The sequence below is a fragment of the Cimex lectularius genome, unplaced genomic scaffold (assembly GCF_000648675.2).
Source record: "Cimex lectularius strain Harlan isolate CLEC.00 unplaced genomic scaffold, Clec_2.1 scaffold45, whole genome shotgun sequence".
Taxonomy (NCBI): Eukaryota; Metazoa; Arthropoda; class Insecta; order Hemiptera; family Cimicidae; genus Cimex; species Cimex lectularius.
In genome coordinates, this window is record NW_019392634.1 from 780,580 (window position 1) to 801,237 (window position 20,658).

Here is a 20,658-nt window from a genome sequence, read left to right on the forward strand (position 1 = left end):
GTCGTGACGACTGTCACGAGTGTCTTTCCCCTGTGTTGGCGAATGCCTCGGATGTTGCTCGGCAGGAGGTTGTGCAACAAGGAGAGTTCCTACGGGTTTCTCATGTAACACCCGACCTCCTGGCCCGTTTGTAAAATGCTAATGACGAAATTGAAAAACCGGAAAAATATCCATATATATTTCTTTGCCAATCTTGTTTTTATTATCAACGGTCGATTTAAAAACGAAGAAAACGTGAATCGGAGAGATTCTGAAAATGCCCTGTCTATAATTCAAGGATACTCACTCAGGGGCTTTCCCTTTTGTCCCGATATAAATCAATAGCTCTTAAGCGAAGTCATAACTCTCCTCCGCTTTACCAACTCCTCCAAGAGTGCGAATTTCATCATTCGATTCACTGACTCAGTACTGCACATCAATCGTTATAAAGTTGACTTACATATCGATTTGTTAACCGTTTATTATTACCGTACAGCCTGTATGTTTTAAGGACAGAAATTCTGAGATGGTCACGTTTTACCAGTTCGACTACATCCGATAAAGCATAAGAAGTGCGGATTTCATGAATAATTCATCTTCAAGATCTGTGAACACATTTTAATTCTTTTAAAAAGATAGTTCCTATTCACAGGAAGTTGTTTTCTATGATTCGGATTTCGAGCTTTTAGCTCATCACTTGATGTAGAACTCCTTCAACCTGATGATGAGCTAAAAGCTCGAAATCCGGATCGTTGAAAACAACTTACTTTGAGTAGGAACTATCGTTTTAGAAAGATTGAACACCGCACTCACTCCACCTTTCATCATTTCTACATTTTAATAGTTTTTATTACTCAAGCATATAATGAAAATAATAACAAACAACGATCTAGCCTGATTGAATTGAAAGATGATAACACTTTAATGAGATAATATCCGATACTCGCCACTAGATGACATCTATTGGTTTATCGATGGATCCAGGTCCCAAGAAGGCACAGGAACAGCCAAATCAAGTACTTTGTGTGATTCAATATCGTTCACGCCAAGTCCATGCAATTGAGAGATGTACTCAATTAAATCTGAATAGACTATACACAAATAATTTCTACCAAAACCTTTAAAAAAAAGATTAATTATTTGAAAGAAATAATTTGGTCAATAGACCAATAGATATAATGGATAAACTGGTGGTTCCGCATTGCACGACCAATTTTAATAAATCTGACATGTGAAACTTGAGTCAGTTTATGTTGGGTCCCAGGACTGCTAGAATTTAGGGAACTATGGTGCAGATTCCCTTGCAAGACAAGCTGCCTTGAATCAGAAAATAATGGGATTTTCTCAACCCAAAAATCCTTGAAAGATTTGAAAGGAAAGTAATTGCAGCAAGTGTTACAGGAAGAATTGTAAAAAGTTTCTTAATGGGAATCTAAGAAATTACGGCATTAACCACACAACAGATTCTGCAAAGGAGGCGGTGTAAAACCAAACACACTGATGAGATTGTGCTGCTTCTATTTTCTACAGGAGAAGCCGTTTTAGAACTTAAAACTTAACCATTATAGTCAAATTAACCCGGTCAAGCAATCGAGTTCCTCGACGAATTTAGAATCGCTGATCTACGTGATACAACATGGGAACTATAGCTCATACTTTTCGTATATGCAGTGCCTGTATTGTTTATAATTGGCCTGATTTGAGAGAGGAGAAATCATTTTCGCCCGTTGAGTTTAAAAGTTTATTTGTTGCCTGTTATTTGTTGACCTGAGTGTTCCTGCTGAGAGGTAGTCCGGGATTAGACCCCTATTATTGTTTTTATACGATTTCTTCCTTGCCCCAGAATATAGCAGACCTTTGATTTAAACCTTTTAAGTAGCCAATATCGCGAGTAAAAGAAAATAAATTAAACGAGGAAGGATCCAGCATTTCAGGAACTTCTCCCGTCAAGGACACCATTTCAAAGAAATGAAAGGTGTTCCAGGCGTATACGGAAGTAACGGGGATTATTCGATTTTTTTAGTGTTAGTAATTTACGTATCGTAACCGAAATAGTTTTGGCCGAAATTGACTGCAATCGAGCTCATTGCTTATTCCGCCCGGGCATGTACGCATGTGGATCAGTTTCATTCGAGCATGCAAATCTTATTCCGAAAGTAATTCGACCCAGTTTGTTTAAAGGCTGACAAAAGCGTAGCGAAGGGCGTACTGGCGTCGTAAGAGGATCAACGTTGATTACTCGTTAAACGTAAGGAGTCGCATTAATGTCTCACCTAACGCAATTTCTCGTTTTCCCCCGGCCAATTTCATTACACTGAAAGCTTTTCTCCATACGTTTTAGGCGGCTGGGTCGTGTGAGTCGCCTGACCTAAATCGACCTGTGGACCTTCATTATCCGATTCCACTCGGTCTTCATTCCGAGGACGAGGTGGGAGAAGATCGTCGACCCCACGGTTTCTGGACGCCTCTGTCCTATGATTAGGAGGATCATGCCTTTACTGATTTCACCGGAGGTATAGACTAGAGGTTATTAAGGAAATTCGATTGGAACGGACAGAACGAATTGTTCCACGCTCTGTAGGTTCAATCATCATTTCCTTACGTTTATGAAACCTCCTTCCTCGCTGTATCACGCTTAACACCACGACATTTGTAGAAACAATGTCGGTTTTTGTTTCTTGAATCGTCTTTGTTAAACAACATTCATCATTGATAATCATCAACCAAAGAAAAACCTTTCATTGTCAAGAAATGAAAGCTTTGTTGGTGCTTGTTTACGTTGAAAAATACAACAGCTATAAAACGAAAAGTTTGAAATGTAAGGTTTTGCATTTTTAACAAAGGTTTGTTCTTATAGGCCTCATTATGTTTCGGATTTAGATTTATATAAGCTCAAATCTGCACATGTTTATACATATATACACTATACAGAACCTCCGAGGTGCTGTTAACAGCTAGGTCATTTCAGCACCCAAGCAAAATCAGTTTCTAACACCAAACCCATTCACACTCTCACCATTTTAAATACATGCTTTCCTATTTAAAAACTGCACTCAATTAGGTTGGTGGAGTTCTGGATGTTCATCCCATCCCCCTTTACAATGGGTAAAGTTTGCATCTATATGTTTACATAACTAAACTGATTAAAGGTCAACAATTCGCCGTTGGTTCTCTCACACTACACATTTACGCCTAGGAACTAAACAATTCAGGCATACAACCATAATTAACAAAATCACATACCCATTCTTGGAGAGGAAGAACTCAGGAGAGCATCAGATACTATGATATTGTACACAGATGGCTCCAAAACAAACGAAGGAACCGGATGGCGTTTTATGTACAAGCCCAAAACATGAGCAATCAAACTCATTATGGAAGTACCATCGGTCTTTCAAGCAGAAATACATACCATCAATGCTTGTGCTCTGGAAAATCTTAAAAGAGGTTACACTGGGAAAAAAATCCTCATAAGCTCTGATAGCCAAGCATTAGCTTGTAAAACAATCACATCAAAATTAGTCAGTGAATACATCCGAAATCTCCAAAACCTGGGGAAACACAACAACCTGATGATATCTTGGTTGCCAGGGCACAGGGATTTTGGGTAATGAGAAAGCAGACAGTCTGGCCAGAGGAGGATCTTCAAGACCATACATAGGCCCCGAACCTATACTTGGGCTAACAAAAACAAATACAGAATCCTACTTCGCAGAAAGGACCCAAACAAAACAAAAGAAGTGGATAAACTCTAGCGGCGCTAGACATAGTAAACTTATGATGAAACAACCATCATTAAGACTGGTAAAATCATTGCTGCAAGTGGACAGGGCCAAACTCAGGAGTGGTAGGAGTACTAACCGGCATCTGAGAAAACATCTACACAACATGGGCATATACAACGATGATCCCATCTGCAGATTATGTAATGAGGAGGAGAAAACAGCCAACATCCTACAGAAAAAAACCCACTTAGGAATGAAATTGTAGCAGCGACATGCAATGACCTGATTCTTCTAAAGGAGAAGGATTGAGTCTATTGCACTGAACTAAGGAACTAGGAAGGTACAGTAAGCCAAAAGGCTGCAGTGCGTGGGGAGAACAAACCCCGCTTCCTAGTATCCTTATGACCATACCTTACACATTTACGCCTATAAATGCATTCACTCGCAACACACACTAGCTACACTAAACCATCGCTACTATATATAATAAAAAAACCATGTTTCTTCCAAAAATCGAAACATGGGATACTTTCTGCTGTGCTCAAGCACGATTCTCATTCTTGGCATTCCTACACGCTCTCTCTATGGAGCCAAGGAGTTGCACTCTTCAGGTGGGACATATCGAGCAACTTTTCCCTACATACCGGGCACATACGCGGACTTTGACACTTATACCTTAAAAAAAATTGGATATGTTTTTATAATTAATATTTATAATTAATTTCAATTAATTAATATTTATAATTAATTTCAATTAATTAATCTTTATGTAAGGTATTGGTTGAAATGAAAACGTTAGTGTCACGAAAGGGATTCGAACCGACGACCTTCGGATTTTCATTTCAACCAATACCTTACTTAAAGATTAATTAATTGAAAGAAGTTATTTGGTCAATCGGACCACGAAATATAATGGATTTATAATTAATAAATAATAATAATAATAATAATAATAATTTATTTATAATTAATATTTAATATATTGTTAACATCACAAAACATTTTAAAAATGAATTTCAATTATACAAAATAAATTTCAAATGTTGGCAGTAAGGTAATTATCGATAATAATTCAATAAATTATTAATATTTAAAAAATAGAATAACTGAAAATTAATATTTTCCGCCGGAAATAACTATATGTACTTGACAATGGCACAATTCGGCGGAAGTCGTAAAATCCTGAATTTTTTTTATTAAAAACACCTTCACATAGTTAGGCTAACAGCTTTTTAATTAATTAGAGTACATATAATGCCATTCCTTTTTTTAAAAAAATAGTTCCTACTGACAGTTACTGTGAGTAGGAACTATTAAAAAAAGGATTGAACACCGCACTCACACCATCATTCACCATTTCTATGTTATTTTTCTTAAATCCTGCTAGATAGAGTTTCAATGGTTGTTCCAAAATGTTCTCAATTGATCCTGCTTTTCCCCATCAGTCAGTATACTGAAATGTAGATAAATAGTAGTTCAAACTATTTTTGAAATGTAACAAAAAATTAATAGTAAAGGGACGTACAGAAAAAGATAAAAACAAACGTATCAATCCTGCTAGTAGAAGGAAATGGTCAACAAAGGTGTTGGACCCAAGAAGATTTTTAGATTTTTGGTAATTTTCAATTTAATGCAATTTAATTTAATGTAAAAATAAACAATTTCGATTTTTGATGATGGGTGTTGGTCTGCGAGTCGTTGAGCTCGTGCTGAACAGGCGTTGGGTCGCTTATTGAGTCTGTTTTCACTCGCGGCTTTGTTGAACTTCTCAAACGCGTTCGGCATTGCGCCATTGAGGAAATCTTCAGTGAGGACGAACTCTATGATATTGATTTAGTTAAAAGTATTTTAGAATAAAAAAAAACGTTGTTAGGCGAAATGGGCAGTGTTAGGCCTATTCGCTTGAAAAAATAAGTTCATTTCCTTGCTAAACTTTCGAACCTCGCTAAACCTGTGAACTGGTTTCGAGCGAGACGAAGAGAAATTTTCCCTTAAATTGTGCTTATTTTTGAGCCTTCTCTGAAGTGGTGGCAGCTTCTTTCCGACTATTCGAACCATCTCCACCAAGAAGAACCTCAAGCATGATGCTTTGCCAATTATGCAGACTGTCCTTATCCTGTGCTTAGAATGTCAGTAGTTTTGTATCATTTTTGATTCTAGGACTACTAATAGTGGGACCGCGGTGGCCAAGTGGTTAGGGTTGCATCCCGGGGTCACTAGCCGAGATTCGAACACAGGCTTTTTAATTGATAATGGTATGAAAAATGTATTATGAAGTAATCTGACTCCTCGTCCATGACAGCCAATGGGAAATTGGATATTAAGCCCTCCTGTAAGACAGGAATTACTTGACCTTTCTTTAATAAGACTACTAAAAAATAAAAATAAAACCTCCTATAAAAAGAAAATGATAGGACAACAAAAACGAAGAAGTCTACTTTAATAATAATTATTTTATCGTATTGTTTGTTTGTGTTTTAATACTCATTCCACTTTTTTACATTCAAGTTCCGGATTAATTTATTTGTTTTAAACTACTGAATAATTAAAAAGGTGTTTGATTAAAAAAAGGTTACAGTTGGATGAACATGTGCGAGTTGTTATAAATAATTAATTACTGACCATCTCTGGATCCGCCTCTCCTGACCTGATGCGTCACGACCATTGTGTTTGTACTGTAATTATATGTATAAAATGTGTTCCTTTTAGAATAAAGCATGACGGAGGTATTTTTTAAACAGAGGATATATTTTTCTAAATACAAACGAGTAATTGTAAAAATTGTATGAGAGGATCTTCGTTGCAAATCTGCTGAGTAAACCACTAGGGTATATTTGTTTCAATTAATGAATGGTTTTGGTTAAGATAAAGTCAGTGTCACGAGCGGGATTCGAACCCACGACCCCCCGGCTAAACACGCCGCTGTTCTACCACTTAAGCTGTCGTGACTTCGATCCACTCTTCCACTCGGACACCAACTTCCCATCTCAACTCCACCTTTTTGAATTTTCCCTCCTTTTTGCCATTTTTGTAGCGAATAATGTTAAAAATATACAATTCTAGGCTTTGTCTAAACTATTTTTTTATGGAACCAAAGCGAGGATAAAAATAAACTCAGAAGTCAAGTTGTCTACAACTTATACCTTTGCTTTGTCAATTTTGTTCGAAAAGGCCTTTTGCACTGAAAAAGCTCTGACAAGATATGACTGATAAAAATTAACGATCTTTTTGCCGTATACTATCTTCTGCTTTTCCATTTAACGGGCAGATGCTACATCGGGCAAAATTGAGGAAACGCTATCATCACCTCGAAGTATAAAATGTTGAATTCTTCGAGGGAGATTTCACCAGAACCGAGAGAGCGTAATCGCTTAATGCAGTATTACAACACACAATAACTGGAGTGTTTAAATGTAATTCAATGTGAACGAAAAAGCATGTCTATAAATCCCGCAGTAACAGAATTTCATAAAATTTACATGTAAAAGGAAAACGGCCATGAAGAATATAGAACTCAATCGATGGCAAAAGTCAAACTCTCAATCAGATCTGGGATATTTAACGCAAAATTAATAGTGACACATATCTTGTCGAGTGATTCACTCAAATTAATCAAAAAATGTTGTCTCCATATTTGAAATGGATATACAGTTGTGGCACCAACTAGGGTACTCAGATGACAAGGTTCCAAACGCTGCAAAACAGATGTCTAAGATTAATGATCAACTTCTCAATGCAATAGATATAAGAAACCCGACTCTCCTTGGACAGCAAAACAACACGAGAATCCTACAAAAACTTGGCATAACATGATACTCACCAAACAAATCTTTTAAACCGGTATGAAACAATGGAATGCACTGATGTGGGTGAAAAATGAAAATTCAAGCTTTAATTATTGTATTGAAAATTGCCGTTAAATGTAATTGATTTTTGCCGTTTTTTTATTTTTATTATCGTCACTTGGTACATAGTATTGTTTTTTTTTGTTTTTTTGGATATGTACAGAGTTGAGTTTATCACTTGTCGCAGTCCGGCAATTCCAGCTTTTGAAATTTGCATTAAATTAGCAACTACCCCGAGAATCACTCACCCCGGGTATTGGACGGACCTCGGTCTTGTCCGTCCTGCCACCGACGTTAGGTTCCTGGTGCTGTCAACAGCAAGGATAATTCAGCACCCAACGCAATCAGTTCCTAGATCCAAACCCATTCACACTCTCACTCATTCGTAAATACATTCTTTCCTATTTACTTTTCATTCAGTTAGAGTGCTGGAGTTCTCCTCCACCACCCTTATTACCTATTATATAATTAACCTAATTTAGGATCGTGGGTACTCAATATTCCCCCATCTTATACGGCACATTCATGTCAATAGATTCACTTTCAACGCATGTTGGTACAAAGAGATAACAGTACTTAATACAATAAAGCACCCATGTTTACTTCAAAAATCGGAACCGGACCCAAAGCTGCAGCCCTGCTCAAGCACGATTTTCATATCGGGTGACACTCCTACGCGCTCTCTATATGGAGCCAAGAAATGCGAGCAACATTTCTCTTCGTGCCGGACACGCGGGATACCACCACTCTATTATTTGTTAATAATTAAGTCGTATTATTTATTACTTTAGCCTACAAACAAAAAATCTTTAACGCTACAATATTTTCTTGGTGGTCGTCTATAATTCGTGATTAAACAAAACTTACCTAAACGTGGTATGTAAATTGGAAGTGAATGTTGAAGACATAATGGATTTTTGGGATATAAACTATTATATAATAATCACATGAAAGTAGATATTTTGTAATACAGATAGAAGGAGATTTATTTGTTATGTCTCGGCGCTTTTCCTTTCATTATTTCATGTTTGAATTTCTGTCTTTAACGTAAAAAAAGTGGTAATGATTGAAAATAATTATACGAGGGTTTGGAGACTATATTCAACAGTGTTTGTATAACCATTTGAAAAAAAATTTTCTTATCATCTTTTATGGCTTGTATATCTTTTTAAGGAAGCATCTTTCAGCAAGATTAATGAAAGCGAGAGGTCGAAGCTATAATGATAATTATTTAATCAAATAATTTGTCTAACGATCTCTTATCATTAATTTTTGTAAAGTTAAAAATACTTGAAGTTCCCGTTTCGACCCAGGGAATTAGTTTTATTGTTCTCACTATTTACCGTTTTCAGTGCAACAGTTGAATGTACATTTTCAAGGAATTTTCAATTTGCATTTCGCGAAAAACACGCCAAATGCCACCTTGGAAAGTCAGCAGTCAACTAGATATTTCAAATAAAAGAGAGATTCTGTATGTATAAAAGATAAATTCTGTAAGAACCACTTCATCGTCGATTCTGAAGGAATTTTGCCAATGGCTGAAATCCCAAGCAAGGATGAAACTTTTAAAGCGAAATCTCTTCAGGATCGTAAATAATGCCGAGGAATCGATACACCGACTCCGTCAGACAATAAAAGCCGATTAACAATCCCTGTAATCGAGTGGATCCTTTTTCCCACGATTTTTTACCACCGTCCGACTGAATCGTCGGTCTGTGATGTAACTCCCCTCCCAGAGAGATCCCCCGAGTGTAGGGCACAGGATGGATTCCCCTCTTCCTACCAAAAAGGATGTTTTCATGATTCGAACGTCCGCGTGGAACAATTGCGACTTAGAGGGTTGAGCCGTTGGCGAAAATCCACGAAAACAAGCCTATTAAATTGTAGGTAACGATAGGTTTATAGATGTGAGCTTTCTTCTTGAGGTCTGCACGGTGATGAACCTGTGGTTTTCCGTTTCCGGTCATGCTGATCTTATTAGTCTCGTTGGTTTGATGTCAGATGGGATTCGCCTTTCGCTGTCTTCTCTGTGTTATTTTTTCAATGTGAGCCAAATTTAACGGGACAAGTTTCACCCTTTCATATTTCACAACATAGAAATGACAAAATAACACAGACCAACCACTGAAGATACGCACTGCAGTCAGCCGTACACTTTGAAACGCTCTGTGGGTGCAACTTTGCTCCTAAGGTCTGTAGTTGCACAATTTGCAGTTATGCTCTACAGTCGCACATTTGGCAGTTATGCTCTGCAGTTGCACAATTTGCAGTTATGTTCTGTAGTTGCACAATTTGCAGCTATGCTCTTTAGTTAGATGCACACTTTGAAGCAATTTTCTGTAGTTGCACATTTTGCAGCTATTCTCTGTAACTACTCACTTTGCAGCTACGCTTCGTAGTTAGAACACAGGCGCTATTCTCTGTAGTTGCACATTTCGCTGTTTTCCTCTTTCGTTAGAATCACACTTTGAAGCAATGCTCTGTGGGTGCAACTTTGCATCTATGATCTGCAGTTGCAAAATTTTCAGTTATGCTCTACAGTCGCACATTTGGCAGTTATGCTTTGCAGTTGCACAATTTGCATTTATGCTCTGCAGTTGCACATTTGGCAGTTATGCTCTGCAGTTGCACATTTGGCAGTTATGCTCTGCAGTTGCGCAATTTGAAGTTATGCTCTGCAGTTGCACATTTGGCAGTTATGCTCTGCAGTTGCACATTTGGCAGTTATGCTCTGCAGTTGCACATTTGGCAGTTATGCTCTGCAGTTGCACATTTGGCAGTTATGCTCTGCAGTTTCACATTTGGCAGTTATGCTGTGTATTGCACACTTTGCAGTTATGTTCTGTAGTTGCACAATTTGCAGTTATGCTCTTTAGTTAGATGCACACTTTGAAGCAACTTTCTGTAGTTGCACATTTTGCAGCTATTCTCTGTAACTACTCACTTTGCAGCTACGCTTCGTAGTTAGAACACAGGCGCTATTCTCTGTAGTTGCACATTTCGCTGTTATCCTCTTTCGTTAGAATCACACTTTGAAGCAATGCTCTGTAGTTGAACTTTGCACTTATGAACAATTTGCACCTACGCTCTGTAGTCGGATATACACTTTGAAGCAATGCTCTGTGGGTGCAACTTTGCATCTATGATCTGCAGTTGCAAAATTTTCGGTTATGCTCTGGAAGGCGGCGAAATGGGCATGACAGACACGATCTGATAGGTATAGACTAGGCTGATCGACAACGACAAAACTGCATATTTTCAAAAGGTTTGTCTTAACATGTTATGCCCTCCTCCTTCAAAAAATTCAAATTCTTTAACGTGTAATGATATAACAAAAATAAATACCTTATTTTTGAAATTCAGAGTTCTCTTTTTGGCGAATGATTTCAGTTGTACTGATATGCGTACATAGATAGCCTATCTAATCGTAATTGCAATAATTTCTTATATAGATTTAGAATTCTTCCTTCTTGTTCACTTTGGCAAAACAAACTCTAACTCAATGAACCAAAAGATTACGCTGTATGTCTAAAGATAAGATATTTTTCGTTTATTTTTGTTTTATTTTTTCAAGTATTCATTTACATCAGATATGTTCTTCAAGGAAACAAGCTCGTGCCATAATGGTTACAAAAAACAACTTCAATCTAGACATGATACGTTGAGTCATCACATTTGACTCACAGCTTTTGCTAAAAAATATTCGAAAGATTAATAATCGCAAAATGCTTGATCTATGGCCGTTCGAAATACTGGAAAGTCACAGTTTCTCTGGAGTTACACACTTAGCAGCTATTCTATGCAGCACATTACAGCTACACTTAGCAGTTGCACGTTTTGCAGCTGCTGTTTTTATGTAACTGCACACTTTGCCAGCTACGCTTCGTAATTAAAACACTGACGCTATTTTCTGTAGTTGCCCATTAAGCTGTTATGCTCTTTCGTTAGATAGTTTGAAGCAACGCTCTTGAGTTGAACTTTGCACTTATGGACAATTTGCACCTATGTTCTTGTTCTGTAGTTGTACAATTTGCACCTACGCTCTGTACTCGGATACACACTTTGAAGCAAAGCTCTGTTGTTGCACATTTTGCACCTACGCTCTGTAGTTGCACAATTTGTAGATAGCTCTGTAGTTGCACAATCTGTAGCTAGCTCTGTAGTTGCACATTTCGCTGTTATCCTCTTTCGTTAGAATCACACTTTGAAGCAATGCTCTGTAGTTGAACTTTGCACTTATGCACAATTTGCACCTATGCTCTGTAGTTGCACGATTTGTAAGTAGCTCTGCAGTTGCACAATTTGCACCTACGCTCTGTGGTCAGACATACACTTTGAAGTAATCCTCTGTAGTTGCACATTTTGCAGCTTTGCACTGCTGTTGCACACTTTGTAGCTGTAGGGGTGGCACAACGCAACTATGGTCTAGCCAGCGATTCTTGATGTTGTTTGATGAGAATATATGTGGTGAAATTCGCATTGTGCAAAAAATACCACGAAATTTGTCATACCATAATCGTCGGGTTAATTAATTATTTTTTCTCCAAGGCGCCTTAGGGCAAATAAACACTATTGTCGATGAGATTTTTAAAATAAACCTTGGCGATTACTTTTTGTCAATATCTTACGAAAAACAATGTTCGAAAGGAAGATATAACACAGTTATTCATTCATAAAATTTGATTTTATGGGAATTGATCGGATGACGAGAAACCTTTTATTTGTTATGAAAAGTGGAAATATTTGAATTTATTCAAAATAGTTTTTGTCAAACAACGTTGACGTTCCCTAAATTGCGAATCGACCTTTTTCTTTGGCAACGTTTTTATACCATGGGTCCGCCGGTGGCCAAACAACCTTTGACCTTTGCAAAAATAGTACCTGCGCTTTTCCTCAATGACGACCAAAATATAACAACCAGTAGGAAAATCCAACGCCAAGGGATTTCAAATCTTTTGCCCGTCAGTTCGGAGACAGATTTCATTCAGGTCATTGTACATCAAATTTCCTGGATGATGAATTTGTAAACTGAAACATTTATAAAGACAGCCTGAAAATAAACAAAAATTGTACTTCTACAGATGAAATTTAATTAAGATTGTTATTATTAATTCGGCCAAATAATGTTTTTATTCCAAAAGTATCCTCGGCTAGTAATTATTCTTATCAATACTACTTTTAATGAACGATTGAATTAACTTTAAACTCACGTTATTGCTTTAAATTTCATAAAATAAAGAATTATTTTTGTTTATCTTTAAGACTTGCTTCAGCGTACTTGTTTAAAATTTCGGTTTAAAAAATTAAACCTTGTAACTTATAAGGTTTACAACAGATTTCTTTCTTCTTCTTGGCATACATTCAAAAGAGAATAGCTGGCCGCAGAAGGTACGGCTTTCTCACATTGTTATTTTCCAAAAGCCGAGTTCTTTCATCCCTGGCATCTGTGTATAGCAGTTTGTTATTTCTGAAACTGTTGCTATAAATAACCGGATAAACAACTAACAAGGATCTCGCAATAAGTCCATTTAATGACAGCGCCGTAATAATGTCAATAAGCGATTTAATATAATTGCCATCTTGTCTTCTTCGAAGGCCAGAATTATATAAAAAAGTTCGCGTGTCGACGGATAAATGGTATTTACCTAGGTTTTTTACTCTAGCTTGGAGAATTTATGGTAGCTTTTGTAATTTTGTAAGTTAAAATTTGAAATATTTAAAAGTTGGATTTTTTTGTCAATTTGATCACCTTTCTAAATCTTGAGATGTTGGACCCAGTCTAAAAGCGGTGGACCTGTCCATCAGGCCCTAGGACGATTGCGACGGAACCCTTTCGAAATAAGTTAAACATAAAGAGAAAAAAAGCATGAGTTTCTTCCTTTGTTCCTCAATGGACGTCATGTCCTTTTCGGCAGCTGAATAACAAATGAGACGTTGGCCTCTCTGTCTTTCTAACTGGTCGGAAATTTCGAACCTGCGTCATCAACCCGATGCCAAGCAGATCTGCGTGATGTCGGCAAAATTATGGCCGTTTCTGTTTGTTGTCTACGTCAATTAGACGCGAGGTCGATGTAAAACGCATTCTGCTAGGAAATCTGCTGCCTCGACTCGAATTCATTGTGTCAAGGTTGGATTTGTTTGCACGGCGTGTCTACAAACCAGTGGATTATTTATACTAATTATGTGCAAAAATGAAAAAAAAAGTTCAACAGATTTTTACAGTAGACCCAAGGGAAAGAATATCTCCGTTGTACACGTTATACACCTGAAAACATCTATTGCCTGCGAACGTTACACGTAGGAAACAACTACACTGGAGATCCACTGTCCTTCAAACATAAAATTAAATCTTAAATAAATACACGATGGTTTAATCCCATTACATAAAAAAGAAACAATCGCATCTTCTCCTAACACAGCATGAATTATTCAGCGTGCATAAGTGCAAATCGAAGTCGTAACTTGAAAATTTTTATAAAAAATCTGACACACACACGCACGCACGCACACGCTAAAAAAGGACAAATGCAAAGCGCTAATACGCAAAGTAAAAGCACAAATTTTGACAAATAAGAATTTCCGGCCTCTTCTTTTTGAGGCACAAGGCATATATATTGGATTAATTTCTTTAAATTTTCTCAATAATCTAGTTTAAAAAAAATCTAGCGATTATATGTGCGCCCCCCCCCACACACATGTAGGCACACGCACACAAAGCTAAATACAAAGCGATAGTACGCAAAGTAAACGCATAAATTCTGACAAATAAGAATTTCTGACTACTTTTGCTGGGGCCAAGACAGATAGATTTAATTAATTTCTTTAAATTTTCCCAATAATCTAGTGTTATATGTGCCCCCCCCACACACACACGCACGCACACACACAAATTGAGTATGAAGTGCTAATAAGTAAAGGAAACGCTTAAATTCTGCCAAATAGCATTTCTGACCTCTTCTTACCTGGGGGAAAGACAGAGTTGATTAATTTCTTTAGATTTTCTCAATCTAATTTTAAAAAAAATCTGACAATTATATTTGCACTCACACGCACACAAAAACTAAATGTAAAGTGATACTATGCAAAGTAAATCAAACAATCTGACAAATAAGAATTTCTGACTTCTATTTTCCTGGGGCCAAGACAGATAGATTTGGATTAATTTCTTTAAATTTTCTCAATAGTCTATGGACCTTGGGGAGTGGATTCGCAATTGTTTAAAGTTATTTGGAGATCGTGAGATGTGGCCTAAAGTGGGCACTCTCAACACGACACCCAATAATGACACATCTTCACAGAAAACAAACACTTTGAGCCCTGAAGATGATCTCAATAATGATCGAAACGTTGGCACAACAAAGAGAATGTTTTTCTAAAACCTATGTCATACCAGACCGCAACTCACGATCTCCCAAATCATTAATCAACGGTCACTAAACACCACACATTGTTTAAAGTCTTACATATAATCTAACCGTAAAACAAATAATACTTAATGTTTCATTCTTGTTTGAGTAATTCTATATTTATTTATAGACGTTTTATTTAGATTACCAAGAATAGTTGAACTGATGATAGAAGAATCATTTACGTTTTCAGAATTCTCGATGAATGATAAATAAAACGATTCATAATAATTTCTTTATTTGGTTGGATTGCCTGTTAATGGACAGAACTCTTTCCTTGTTTGTCACAGTTGGTTTTTTAGCCTTCCATATTTAAGCTACAACAGTATTGTAACTATAGTTCTGGAAATTGGCCAAAAATATAAAATGACAAAGAAAATGTACAAAACCTGCTGTTTATAATAATTTCCTTATTTGGTTGAATCTTCTGTAAATGGATACTCTTTCCTAGTTTCAAGAAGTTTGCTTTTGTCTCCATATTTAGAATACATTAGCCTTATGTCACTGTATGATACCACGAAATTAACAAAAATGAAACTAAAATAAGTCCTCATCATAGCCTACATTAAACGAATGTTTAACTATTTACTACATTCTGCTGATACGATACATCATACTGACATATTAAAAAGGTTAGGTGAACTTATTACATTTTTCAGAATGCATTAGTCATTGGTATTTAAACACTTTCCATGTGTTTAGGCAGTAATGCAGAAAATATTAAATATTTTTACTAGTCCACAGCCTGTTTTTTTTATTTTTTTATTTCTTTAACTTTTTTTAAAAATTAGCTAAGAGACAATGACAAAATTATTCTCATAAAGAGTAATGGGTGTAGGCATTCATTGAAGTTTTTGACCATTATTGAAGTATTAAAGAAATTGAACATTTTACAATATTTAAATCCTTTGCAGTTCGTGGTCCGATTTACCAATTAATATTTTTCAGTTAATTAATATTTATAGAAGGTAACGAGCAGGATTCGAACCCAAGACCTTCGGCTAAATGGTAGAGCAGTGGCGTATTTAGCTGAAGGTCGTTGGTTCGAATCCCGCTCATGACACTGACTTTTTATCTCAACCAATCCCTTCCATAAATATTTTATAATAGTTTCATATTTGTGAGATTTCTTCTCTCTGAGCAAAACAAATAGGATAGGCAATAGGAAACGATGTAACTACAGATACTTGGACTATAACCAATTATTTGTGCCATGGAGGATGACAGTCCAGGGTGATTAGAAATAAACAGGCCACGTTTCCATATTTGCCTGGTATGTTCTACTAATCTAGTTTCACTCAGTTTGTGTTCAACTTTTTATAAATATTCAGCATCAGGCAAGGCATCAAGATCCGTGGAAGTAACATAGAAAGACAATTGCTTCTACAACTACAGTCTAATAATATCTTACATTACGCCAGTCGGGAAGATAAAATAATTTGTTTTAAAAGATGCTTATGTTAAAAGACTTGCAAAGAAACAGAAAAAGCAAGATATCTTTCAAAGAAAATTTATTTAGACATGTCAAAAATGAATTCATTGCTTAAAGTACATTTGTCGAGAGTTGTGAAAACTGCAAATATGATGATTCAAGATCACCAGAGATAAGAAGTACTGCTGGGACTAAATGCTTTAATTCATTCGTGTCAAGCGGAATGATCATTGTTGATTGAATATGCCATTTTCGTCTGGTGAGTCGAATAAACAAGGCCACAGTTAGTGTCATCAGTTGGACGATGTGCAACCGTTGTTTATTCATAAAATGTAATGAGTGTTTTTAGCCACAAGTTCAATTTGTGGAATGTTCAACAGGTTCAAGTGGTTATCCACGTAGGAGTGTTAACAAATGGATGTAATTGATATTGAAAGGCTCCTAGCCGTCCTGGGTCGCTGGCAGTTGTCAATTTAGACGGGCTGGGTACGACCTATGAACCTTTTCCACCCAATTTCGTCTTATTGACTGTTATGCTGAATAAAACAATATTTGCATTTTATAATTAACATTTAATATGTTACAATGTTGTCATTTACTGACTCATACTCAAATGTGATGGACTTCCCTGGATGTCACATTAAAACATAAATTTGAAACTCTACTTGACAAAAGGTTTCGTGAGGGATCAATTTTTAAGACAGAACCTGCTATGAATGCGTTTTTAAATAAGTAAATACTCAAATTTCTGTCTTTGACTTTTAACATTGTGTAATATTTGATAAAGTTAGATTCCACCCAAATTATTGTGCAATAAGTTGTGAAACAAATATTTCTATCCTTGCAATTCCGGCCATCTCAGTTCTTGTTGTATATCAACTATATAACAATTTTGAATCCATTAATAAAAAATCTTGTAGTTTGGTCTTTTAAATTCTGGGCTTTGTTGTTTTGCATCACCCTGGTGAAATGCCGAAATGTGTTAAGACAGACCAACATAGCAAGCACAGGCAGACCTGAAATGACTGATAACGACCAAATTACATATTCATCACCCCACAGCTTGCATAGAAAAATCCTCCTCCCAAAAGAAAAGAAAATCTATTTTACTTTATTTGAATCTAAATTAACACAAACCCACCACTGAAGATGGCAAAATGAGTCTGACGCGATGATAGGCAAACTGAAACAACCGACTACTGATATAGACTTTATCAAAGTTTAACATTAGCATTGGGGAAAGTTGAATCGTATGAGTTTAGTTAAGCTAGTTTGCTTGTAGATAAATTTCTTTAAAAAGTTCAATAACATCACTAGGACAAGCTTAATCAATTTAAAAAAAAAAATTGTAAATATCAAATTGTGAACCTACTTCGTAGAGTCTCAGGGGACTTTTGACCATTTTTTCGTCATACTATCAATCATTACTATTTTGGTCTGTCAGATGTGTTTTAGTTTTGATAGTTTTAGGATAGTTTAAACATGATTTGTGAATATAAAATTGCGAGGTTTCTTCATGAGGTCTCACGGGAGAATAACTTATGGCAATTTCTGATCTTTTTTGGTCCGGTTAACATCACTGTTTTGGCCTGTCGTATGTTTCAGCTTTGTTAGCTTTCGTATGAATTAAACATGATTTTTAAATATAAAAATGGTCTGGCTTTATGTGGTATTCTCAGAGGCGATGAACTTGGTTCTTTATGAGATTATTTTTCATCTATCCTCACTTTTTGGATGCTTTTTGACTTCGTTTTAGGATGAATTAAACATGATTTTAAATATAAAAATTGTGAGACTTCTTCGTGAGGTCCCAGAGGTGATGAACTTAGCTAGTTATGAGATTATGTTTTGTCTCTCAGCGCTGTTTTGATCATCCAGATGTGTTTTGCTAGTTCAGGCTGTATTAATAAAATTGAATAAAAACTTTATAAATATTCAGTAATTGTGACATTTCTTCTTTTCTGAGGCAATAGCCCACCACTGATGATTGCAAACAGCCAAAATGCATTTGATAAACTAAAATGGTGAGAATAAGCCATCAGAAATTTCCAATCTGTAGATATATATAGAACATATCAAATTTGAATATTTGCAATAGAAAAAGTTTAATCATGTGGATGTAGATAAATTTCTAAAAATAATTCAATGTACACTAGGTCAAACTTAAGTGAATTAAAAATTTTATTTGTAAATATGTAAATTGTTAGGTTTTTTCTGTGAAGTCTGTTATGTTCAAGAATGCACTTGGTCATTTCTGATCATTTTTGGTCCAACTGTCTTCACTTTTGTTGTAATGTCAGATCTGTTTTGGTTTTATTACCTTTAAGCTGTAAACACTAACCCACAACTGATGATGGCGAACATACAACATAGAACAAAACAGCAAAAATTGGCAGGCCAAATATAATTAGCAACAACCAAGATACAAACATCGAAATAATCGGACTTATTATACATGCTATTAAGCTCAGACTTTTAGTTGGGAAAATGCTGAAAAAGTTACACTTTTTATTAACTATTTTTATGATTTCCATCATGAATTTTAACAAATTTTATGTATATGTATGCTAGGCATATCAACTATTTTCTGAAGTAGACTTTTTAAATGGTTGCCAAACAAGCTCTGAAGGTTGCTTTAAAGGTCACAATCAGTATTGTTATTTTGAAAATCTGATTTCTATCACAGATTGAATTCCACCAATGATGAAAACACAATATCCTTTACAATTAATTAGACAATTCTTATACAACAAAATTTGAAAAATAAAATAAACCCCTAACTTCTATAAACATGACTCATTATATAAACTCTAGCGGATTTCACTGCTTATATAATGGTGCATGTTCGTAGATTTTACAAATTTATCTTATTTTGTTGGGACTAAACAGGCTGATTTTATTTTAAAAAAATGTTACCAGGAGATGCAGCAGCAGGCAAAACAAAGAAAATTAGCAGGGTGCTAATGATATGTTAATTTCTTAAGAATGACTATTTTCCTTATTGTCAGTAACTGTAAAAAATATGCAAGTTTATTCATTTGTGTATTTGTTATTATTATTTATTTTTATATAGTTTGGTTAAATTTTTTTTTAATTTTTTTAAATCAACAGTAGACATTAATGTTTAGACAAAAATCTATTTTAAAAGCTTTTCTTTGATAATCAATGTATGTTTTTTAATGTTTCTTAGATCTAATCCACTGCACAAATGAGCCAAACGTATCAATACCTCAGCTGGCGAATCTTCTCATTGAAAGGACACAGAATACAAACTGGGTCGTAGTCTTTAAAGCGCTCATTACTGTACATCATCTCATGTGTTACGGAAATGAGGTAAGCCTGTGTTTGGAAAGCTTTCTAGCCCTGTTGAAATTTTCTAAAATTTCTTTTCTTGTTGTTTCAGAGGTTCACGCAGTACCTCGCATCCAGCAACAGCACGTTTCAGCTGAGCAACTTCCTCGACAAAAGTGGAGTACAAGGTGAGCGATTTACCCATTTTAAACAAGTCAACTTTTACAAATGATTTTATATTTCTTACAAATGCTGGTTTCTAACAAAATAAATATTTTCTCTTTTTTGTCGGACCCAATTTTAAATACAGCCACAGGTAAACAAATTTATGCAATTGATTTTTCAAGAATGCCCTTTGTAGTAGTAACTTAAGTTTTTTTTTAATTTGACCTTTTTATTAAATTAGTTAAGTTTTAATGTTATTTGCAAATAAATTTAATTATTATTAATTTAATTTTTTAATTATATTTGCGTATTATTAGTCGTGGTATTTAGTTTGATTTATTGCCCAGAATTTTGAACCTCACCTTAATCTAATTAGAACACACAATTAGATGAATGTCCAATCAAGCTTGTATTGGCTAGCCACTGAAACAATATTTGTCGAGCTTACAAGCTGCTGTAGTATTGGGTTGTCTGGAAAATAATGCAGGTTCTCTATAAAATAAACTGTGTTTGATGGATTATTCTTTTGTATGAATGTCAACACTTTTTAACCCTCTTGCAAATAAAAAATGTTTGTTTACTTCTGTAGAATTTCATTACATGAAATAATTCAGCCTTTACTGCCAACGTGTCATTATTGCATAATTTTGTTTTATGAGTATTACGGTACAGTATCCAAATGGCCAGAAACCTTAATGGCAGTGCGAGTGAGAGTTCAGTAATGGTTTAAAATATTTTGAGCAGGAGGCTTTAGCCTTGAAGACAAAGAAGCCCATGGAAGGATTTCTTCCCTAGATGATGATAATGATGTTCTG

General features: G+C 35.6%; 1 protein-coding gene across 16 annotated transcripts in view; it reads left to right on the plus strand.

Annotated features, from left to right (window-relative positions):
- The window catches only part of LOC106662771 (phosphatidylinositol-binding clathrin assembly protein LAP), a 73,957-nt gene that overhangs the window by 33,421 nt on the left and 19,878 nt on the right, over positions 1–20,658 (plus strand). For 11 of the 16 annotated variants that reach the window (XR_002909899.1, XR_002909896.1, XM_024225174.1 and 8 more), the window contains exons 2-4: positions 19,578–19,720; positions 19,791–19,866; positions 19,989–19,994. Coding sequence is in view for 14 of the 16 variants with exons in the window: in XM_024225174.1 (XP_024080942.1) it covers positions 19,578–19,720; positions 19,791–19,866; positions 19,989–19,994 (225 nt within the window). In the remaining 2 variants the exon portion in view is untranslated. The remainder of the gene's footprint in view (positions 1–19,577; positions 19,721–19,790; positions 19,867–19,988; positions 19,995–20,658) is intronic. The other 5 variants (XM_014387071.2, XM_014387079.2, XM_014387081.2 and 2 more) reach the window with 1 other exon arrangement.